Source organism: Limulus polyphemus, unplaced genomic scaffold (assembly GCF_000517525.1).
Source record: "Limulus polyphemus unplaced genomic scaffold, Limulus_polyphemus-2.1.2 Scaffold77, whole genome shotgun sequence".
Classification (NCBI taxonomy): Eukaryota; Metazoa; Arthropoda; class Merostomata; order Xiphosura; family Limulidae; genus Limulus; species Limulus polyphemus.
In genome coordinates, this window is record NW_013665687.1 from 372,088 (window position 1) to 382,036 (window position 9,949).

General features: G+C 33.4%; 1 protein-coding gene across 1 annotated transcript; it reads right to left on the reverse strand.

Moving 5' to 3' along the window:
- Window positions 1-1,749: 1,749 nt before the first annotated feature.
- LOC106466982 (cuticle protein 16.8-like) lies at window positions 1,750-4,380 on the reverse strand. Its single transcript, XM_013927297.1, has 3 exons — window positions 4,369-4,380; window positions 2,565-2,684; window positions 1,750-2,208 (listed from the first exon to the last, which is right to left on the reverse strand). Exons 1-3 carry the CDS (start codon window positions 4,378-4,380, stop codon window positions 1,750-1,752), a joined length of 591 nt encoding a protein of 196 aa, XP_013782751.1.
- Window positions 4,381-9,949: the final 5,569 nt, after the last annotated feature.

A 9,949-nucleotide genomic window follows, 5' to 3' on the forward strand; every position in this document is an offset into this window, starting at 1 on the left:
TTTATACTTTAAATTAAATAGTCGGATGGACATGTAAGTCCTGCATCATCTGTTTTTAATAATAGAAAAAAAAATACCTGCCATTGCGAGCTATTAGATTTTTTTATGTTATCCGATAAATCTTATTTTTTTTCTATAAACGTGTCAGTTATTTGTCAATAACAAAATAAGCTTAATAAAAGTTTGTCAACGAAAAATATATATGAACAAAATAAGATGAATTACATTTAAAAAAAAAAGAAACAAGAGCATTACACTATACGGGAAAAGAATGTACAAAAGAAACGAATCTCCATCATTAAACTATATTTATTGTTTATAAATAATTAACAATTACACAAATCATATTATAAATACAAAATAGGAGAAGCTCAAAGCTTTTATGTGTTATATGTACAACAACCCTCCACGGGTTGTTTATGTCCTGTACATAAGGCAAACAACAGAATAAGAACAATTAACAATTATATATTATTCTCCACTGCTTTACATATCACATTTAAATCTTCCACCATTTCTGAACAATGATTTTTCATTTTTTCTTTTACGACAACGGCCTTTTATTTAAAACAACTTGATATCATATTGGCCAATATTATATAGTACTAGAGTTTAGCTGGTCAAAAATGACAGTATAAGTACTACATCCCCCACCCCATATTATACCCTAACCTCACATTTCATAGCTAACTGAAATAAATAAATTTTGCGAAATCAAGCTTGACCAACAAAGAGACGAAAAAATGCAGTCGAGGCAGTCAAACGTCGGTAAATTCCTTTGTGAGCCAATCAAAATTAAGATCGTTCATGAAATGAATTCGTGGCGTATTCATAGAATAATTATTGTTCAAAATCAGTTAGATTAACAACTTCAAATGTATAGAAAAACTAAGATTTGGTAACACTACGTTCCAACAATGGCTTTTATGGCATGTTGCTCAGCGATAAAGGTATAGCCTAATATTGTTGTTAGTCTATGTATTGAAAGTACAAACGGAACACCCCTCACGGCCCCTTGTAATGGGCAGACAGTAATCAGACTATTCTATCTGGTTAAATGCATTTTGGCTTTTATGATTCCCACTACTTCGAGAAATCAAGCGTGACGTAACACATTCGCTTTTTTCTATATATAGGTGATACGACTGACAATAAATATCAGTCAAGTATCGTAATTTGTACTTGAAAGCAAATAACAACTATTTCAGTTAGAAAGAAATTTTCATCCAAATTTGTTATTTTTGAATATAAGAATATATAAATGTTGCACGTAGTAAATTATGTTGACTTTCGAGACTTTTTGCACTGTTACCCAAAATCGCATTTCAGAAATATATCACTTTTCCCGATGTGCAAGCTTCGTTTGAAATATGCTGCTATTTCAAGCTATAAAAAATCTTTATGTTTTGTTAAACTTTTGTCACAGCTGTATTAGCTTTGCGTTAAGACACAATAGTTACATCTTAATTTCTTTTATCTTTTACTCTCTTATACTAAATGGTACAATGTACCTAACTAAATTACTTTTTTACATAACATTAAATTCTACTACTTTTTTTAAATTTTAGGTATAATAATTTGAAAGACAACATATAAAAGAATATTTAGTGTTCGGGTGATCAGAAATTTGTATACTTCCGAAAATTTGTCGCTGTCTATTGCAATATCATGAGTGTATAATAATGTGTTATCCATTGAAAGATCAGTCGATAGAAAGATCACTTCAACAATTATAGAAAGAGTACAGAATTATTCTTCAAGATTCTCTGGTGTTTCCGCAGATGTAGATGCAAGTGCTGGGGCGGTGTATATGGATGTGTAACGTGGTACATTGCCTTGGATAGGTATTTCCTTCGCGGCCGAACCGTAGGTTGGGTGAAAATAATTTGGAGAAGTCTGGTAGTCATGAAGTGGAAGTCTTACCTCCTTATGTACGTTGTGTTCTTCTTCCGGTCTTTTCTCATGTTCACTGATTATTTTGACATCAGCAGGGTTCTGGTTAGTTGTGCCAGGCTCGTTGGTTTTAACAGTTGCACGAAAACCACCGGCATCAGCAACATACTCCACTAGCCGGTACAAACCAGAAGCATCGGTGTAACCATAGGATCCTTTGACATTGCCTTTCCCTTCTGATTCTTCCTTGCGGAACTGGACATTACCATACTCGTCCTTAATTCTATAACCGTAACTATATATCTGAATTAAGCCCTGTAATTAGAATATAATTATATTTCATAAGTAGGAAGTGTTTGATTCAAAAATAAATAAAAACTTTGACTTTGCATCCAGCGACAAATAAAACTTAATAGACAATCCGTTTGAATGAGTATCAGCTTTGACTTTAATCCAGCTAAACAAAGTAATAAATAACAGTGACTGCAAGTAATTAAATCTAGATCATCCAAAACAACATGGCCATAGATTTTGCTATAAGTAACTAACCAATCTAAATCTAAGATGACACGACAAAATACAGAAATATTAAAAATAAGGCTTCATGCCTTAAAGATACACATGAAACAAATTATCGTGAGTGTTTTAAGCCTTAAACTTAAGCTACTTACGTGAGTTTCAAGAGGTCTGATTGGACGAACATGTTCTCTGCTAGTAAATTGACCATAGCTTTTGTATTCTGCAGGTAAGGCAGTTATAGAAACCGTGCTCATTAAAACAAAAACAACTACCTGTAATAAAAAGTAAAACAGTTTCTTTTCAGTAAGTTTTACTTAATTTTAGCAGATGTTTTTAAGTTTATGTTTGTTGTGAGACTGATATTACAATAACGGAATATAATTTATTTGTTTGTTACTAAGCGTAAAGCTATATAATGGACTATCTATGCTCTGCCCACCACGAGTATCGAATACGATTTTCTAGTATATAAGCGTACAGACTTACCACTGATCCACCGGGGGGCTATTGAGTAGAAAATTGTATGCGAACAATAAGCTTCTACATAGCTATAACTAAAAAACAATCAAATATTAATTAATGACAAGCTGAATGATACTTTGGACTCATAGGGCCAGCTAAAAATACTAAATCATGTTGATAATTTTTGGATTATTACAACACGGTTTTATTAAATTACAAGTCATCATAACCACTTTTGGTTTCAAAACTGCTTACGGTGCACATGAAATAAGTAGTGTTGAATTGCTGAATCAGAGTTAGGAGATTTTGAGAAGACTTTCATAAACAACAATTATGTGTCAAAGGTATTCAAACGACCACAACAACCATTAAAAAATGACCTCGTTCAGACTTCAAGATCAATATTGCATTTATTCAACGTTTCGCTTTACAGCTTTTTTGAGAACGCCCCATAAATTCTTAAACATGACCGACAGTTAGAAAAGTTCACAACTTACACCTTTGGCTTTTCTTCTATAACTCTCAGTGTTAAATTTGCTATGATTTTTGTAATTTGCCATCTTGAAGTGTATAACGAGATGAAAATGTTTTAAATAAAACATAAATTTGAAATAAACTGTATATTTATTTGTATTTAAATGCAAAACTACACAATGAGATATTTATGTTGAGCTCACCATTTGTATCGAACCACAATTTTTTAGCTTTATGAATCCTCAAGCTTACTGCTGAGCCACCGGGGGCCAAGTTAAAATGACGTAGGAAAGGCACTACTCTAAAAACAAAACTTTTAGTGTACAGACAAATTAAAATAATGTGATGAAAATATAATGTTTCTATGTTATGGTCATGTTTAGAAAAATAAAAGGCTAGGTATGGGTTGGTTGTCAGGGCACTCGACTCGATATCTGCGGGTAGCGGGTTTGAATCCCGTAACCGAACATGCTCTCAATTTCAGTTGTGGGGTATTATACTGTTATGGTCAATCCCACTATTCATTAGTAAAGAGTAGTCCATAAGATGCCTCAAAAGTAAGGATGACTAGCGCAGATAGCTGTTGTTGTTGTTTGTAATTAAGCACAAAGCTACACGATGGGCTATCTGTGCTCTACCAGCCACGTAGTAAGTCCGCAGACATACCGCTGTTCCACTGGGGAGGGGGGCAAATAAATATTCGACAAAAAAACAATATACAAAAAATCACAGGAGTTCTTGTAATATAGATGAACTAGTTCAATATATATTTTAAATCATTTAACAACACTTTAAACACTAGTGGACCTGCAGTAAGTTTCTGAACTTATAATGCTTATCTCCAGGGTTCGATTTTCCGTAGTGGACATAACGCAAAGATCCCATTGTGTAACTTTGCGCAAAACAACAACAACAACAAAAACAATTGATATGGGTTTAAAGAAATAACTTTCGGTATCATCTTCAAGCCTTTGTTCAATTGGGGAATTTGTTTGTTCGACAAAGATTAGCTACACTTACCTTTACTAACATATTCTCACCGGCTCAATCTTTTCTTAAAAAACTCAAAATTACAGTTTTTGGAATACAGGCAAACGCTTGATTCTTGCTTTTGTGACTGAGTACTCAGATCACTAAGCTTGTTGAATAAGTTTTTCGAGTTTTTATAATACCTCCTAACCCAGATTCCTACTTTAAATTATCTTACACGTTCACTGTTAATAGGTTAACCCCAATTACCTACTGAAAATTGAATGAAGCAGAAAGTCTACTCGAAATACTTCCCATTTTTGGCTGAACTTATTGATTGCTGTAAGAGGGTGTTTGAAGAATGCGTTTCAGACAAAAAAAGTAACACCCTTAAAGTACAAAATATTATATACTATTTAACAGAACATTCACTCCCATTACAAAACCTAAGGGTATCAAAGCAGCAATTTTATGCTCTGTAAACACACTAATAACATCACTCATTTTTTATCTTAAATGCATACATTTAAAAAAAAATTAAAATGACATAATTCAACAATAGTTATGTCCTAAAGTCACAATGAAAACTTCCTGGTAAGAAAAAAAAGATACTATCAACATAATCACAAAACCAAACATTCAAGCGTCCAAATATTTGTCCCTAAAAATCTCTAAAAAAAAGAAGGTTTTTATGTTCAAAAGGGGAAATCTGATACTTTATGTTAAAAAAATATTACATCCAAATATTTGACGAAACTACTCGATAAATATATCTTTATTTAACAAACGTTATTATATATATATATATATACCTGTATCATCTTGGTGGGATAATAAAATAAGAAAACCTGATAAATTTAACTTAAAAACAAATTATTTGCGAAACCTATTAATAAAAGAAAATGCTACTTTAGTTTTATTTATTTGGAATTGAGCACAAAGATATATAATGACCCATCTGTGCTCTGCCAACCACGGGTATCGAAAGCCGGTTTGTAGCGTTGTAAGTCCGCAGACATACCACTTCGTCACTGGTTGAAGTAAATGAACATAACTTGATAGACACAGTCTATCACTATACTTCTTGTATAGAAGTAGGACAGATCCTGTGTCTATCAAGTTATGTTAATGTGTTTTTAAAGTCATTTATGTATTCAAGTGATAGACTGTGGCTATCAAGTTATGTTAATATGTTTTAAAGTAATTTATGTATTCTAGTGATAGACTGTGGCTATCAAGTTATGTTAATATGTTTTTAAAGTCATTTATGTATTCTAGTGATAGACTGTGGCTATCAAGTTATGTTAATGAGTTTTTAAAGTCATTTATGTATTCTAGTGATAGAATGTGGCTATCAAGTTATGTTAATGTGTTTTTAAAGTCATTTATGTATTCTAGTGATAGACAATGGCTATCAAGTTATGTTAATGTGTTTTTAAAGTCATTTATGTATTCTAGTGATAGACTGTGGCTATCAAGTTATGTTAATGTGTTTTTAAAGTCATTTATGTATTCTAGTGATAGACTGTGTCTATCAAGTTATGTTAATGTGTTTTTAAAGTCATTTATGTATTCTAGTGATAGAATGTGTCTATCAAGTTATGTTAATATGTTTTTAAAGTAATTTATGTATTCTAGTGATAGACTGTGGCTATCAAGTTATGTTAATGTGTTTTTAAAGTCATTTATGTATTCTAGTGATAGAATGTGTCTATCAAGTTATGTTAATGTGTTTTTAAAGTCATTTATGTATTATAGTGATAGACTGTGGCTATCAAGTTATGTTAATGTGTTTTTAAAGTCATTTATGTATTCTAGTGATAGACTGTGGCTATCCAGTTATGTTAATGTTGTTTTAAAGTCATTTATGTATTCAAAACTCTCTAACATGCAACTTAACCAAAGTAGCTTTACTCTTGGTGGTTCATCGGTAATCTTGAGGGTTAATGACGCTAATATATGGGGTCCGATCCCGGTGGTGTAAGAAGTGCAGATTGCTCATTATACCGCTTGATGCTTGGTTATTTTGCTGTTAAACACAAAGTTACATAATGGGCTATCTGCACTGCGCCCACCACGTATATCGAAACCTAATGTTAACACTGTTAGCTTTCAGACTTACCGCTGAGCCACTGGGGTGCAGTTTTATGCTCAAGCATCTTATAATTTTAAAGCTTTATTTGTTATTTGTTTAAGCGGTAGCACCTCTACACCTTGTTTGTCTGCATGTTTATTTGAGAAAATATTTGTTTGTTTCTTTGAAGTTAATCACAAAGCTACACAATGGGGGCCAGAGTAAAGAAAATACTACTTTCACCTTTAAGTGACCTGTACGTTACATACTTTACGGGTTATAAGGTCAAAAAGTCAAGGTCACCACAAGGTCTTGACCTAGACATGATGTGCCAAGCAGTGCGTTATACATTGTTGCTGCTCATGAATGGCCACTGATGTACGGAATAACGAATTCAAAGTAATGTTCAGTTGCTAATGCATAAATCTGTTATGTTTTAATCAATTGGTGAAGCTTGCCTCTTTGAAAGACGTGATCGATTTCAACAATGGAAGGTTTCCTGGACCACTTAAAGGTTAAGGTTTTTTTTTAAACACGCTGTCTCGTCTTTGAATATTTGTTTAAAATCTTCCCAAAATTCTCAAGTATAAAGTTTTTAATGAAAATCTACACCCCATTGCTTATATTTATTTCTTACTTATCTGTAATGATGATAATTATTTTCACACCTCAGCTATCTTTTTTTTTTATTTCTAAAAAAAGTTTTTGTGATTAATTAAAAATAATAAAGAAATTGACTAGAAAATGTGAATATGGATGCTTACATTAATAAACCATAACAATTTGACGATACGTTAATTAATATCCAGTGTTGTTTTTTTTCTGATGTTAAGCGCAAAGCAGCACATTGGCCCGTCTATGCTGTGCCCACTACAAGGATCAAAACCCCCAACTTAAGCGATTTCAGCCCTTGAACTTGCCGCTGAGCCACCGAAGGTTTGTTTTTAAAAGTTCGCGTAAATTACACGAGACCTATCTGCGCTAGCCGTCTCCAATTTAGCAGTGAAAGACTAGAGGGAAGGCAGCTAATCATCACCACTCATTGCCAACTCTTGGGCTACTCTTTTACCAACGAATAGTTGGATTGACCGTCACATTTTTATAGACTCCACGGCTGTTTGGTGGGATGGGAATTCGAACCTTAACCAACGGACTGATATCTAACGATTACTCTTAATTTCTTTACAAATGTAGAGGTGGAGGTATAGTAGGACCAGCGAGTCATGTGTTGATGACACATTTCTCGGAAGTTAACTTTTAAATGCAAGCTGGAGACTAGAAATCATTACTGTTAAAAAACATAACATTAAAATTAGCAAAAAAAAAAAACTTTGATAAACTTTTTTCTGTATCTGTGGTCTTAATTTTTAATAATATGTCACATTTACCTTGACAAAAGCTCTTTAAAAATATGAAATCTCCACATTTACTATTTAGTGCAGATCGTATTGTGTATGTGTAACACTAATAATATTTATGACAAAAAAGTACATTATAACAGGTGTGAAAAACAGTGTTAGAAAAAAGAGAGTTAAGATGTCTCCTTTGATAAAACAGAATCCCCCTGTGTATCATTAGTTATGCTGAATAAATGTAATATGATTCACGTGACCCCGTACATAAATAAACTGGCTGACGAGCGTGAATACGAATGATCAAAGCACGGCTTCAATTTGTTTTCTTTAAACAACCGTGATCTAAAGTATAGACTTTGAATTTCTTATGCCTACTATGTAGATATTTTAGGCCATTTTGATTTCAAACAAAAAGAAATTATAGACATCCGAATATGCAGTAAAAGAAACACAGTTCAAGATCACAGATTTTTGTATAACATGCGATTGCTCAACGATGAGTGGCTTAGGATAATACCTCCTTCTTCCCGCGAGGCCATCTTAACACATACCATTGTTTTTGGGTTTTTGTATTTTTTTGCTAAGTGAGATGGTGGTTCTTTTGCCTCGGTTTTTGAGAGGGCGTTTTATCCAACCTTATAGATATAACGATCCTTACCGCAAGGAGTGCATTCTTCAATATTTAAAAATGTGTATATTTTCATTCTTTGTTTAAATAAGAAAATAACATGTGTAATAAAATAGGGATACTTTTAAGTACCTTTGCTTTTTCATACATTCACTGAAAGTTAAGGCGGCCGTCTTACCCCACCTTCCCCTACGTGTACGTTTATTTTCCTGAAAGGAGGCCGAAAGCCGCCTGTAGGAATAACCTATTTTAATCACTTGCATCACTATACGGTAGTGTGTTATCTACCAGTCATTCAACAAACACTAAAATGACGCCCCCCCCCCCAGTGGCACAACGGAATGTCTGCGGACTTACAACGCTAGAATCCGGGTTTCGATACATGTGGTGGGCAAAGCACAGATAGCCCATTGTGTAGCTTTCTGCTTAATTACAAACAAACTAAAATGACGTCACATAAGAGACGCTTAACGTTGCAATTTGTATTGACGGGACGTCAGTAAAATATGCGCATGCCATGAATCACGAGAAGAATTATGTACTCTGTAGGCTACAACACAGAATGGCACATGAACTTCAAAAGCAAGAAATAGAAATATTTTTCACTCTTAATTTGGTTTTAACTCTTCAAACATTTTCGGGGACCCTGCGAAAGCAGATCCAGCAATATATGGTACATAATAATATCTAATGTTTACAAAATGTGTTCTAATATACTTAGAATTCATAAGGTGTTCTTCTGCATTTCTTTCTCTCTATCTTTCTAAAATCCATTATAAACTGAGAGCTATTCCCAAGGTTCATGGTATATTGTGATGCGTAATAAAGACTGTAATATTAGTCCTACTTGAGTAACTCCAAAGTCCATCCTATTGTTACGAACAGCAGAGGTCACGTGACGCTTGTATCACGCCACTTCCTTCTCGAACCTTCATGAAATGTCGGAAGACTACTAGATTGGGGTAGTCTTGTATATATAAGACCGGCCAAGAAACAACGTAAGGGAATGAGTAATAGAACTGCGGACAGAGAGAGAATATTGTTGGGCACGTGGGACATTCGTTGTGAGTTATAGCGTTTGTTTTAGCGCGACTGTTGAAATTAAGTGTATCGCAAAGTTGTATTCAGAAAGAATAAACCGGTTTTATTTAAGAAAGGACTTGTATCGGTAAAGTTTCTTCAGTAAGAATTTTCACGGAAAATTAACTAACGAACGGAGACGTAACACTATGTATTCTGCTCTAAAAATCACTTGATGATGTAGAACGCCACTGAAACATGTAGAGTCGTTTTTAGGCTTTGGTGTGTTTTTAATAAATATCTTACTCATTGGGCAACTATTTGACATTGTATATATATTCTTAATAGTTTACCTATCCACAAGTGTATTTTAACTTATATATCACCATATATTTGTTAACTCACCAGTACGGCTCAAAACTATTATAACCCAAAATCATAAATAATTTTCAACGTAACTAGTAGTACAACTAAACTAAACTTAATTTAAGTTACGTTACTTACTTACTTACGTACGTACGTACGTAACGTACGTTAACGTTTAACTTAGTTACG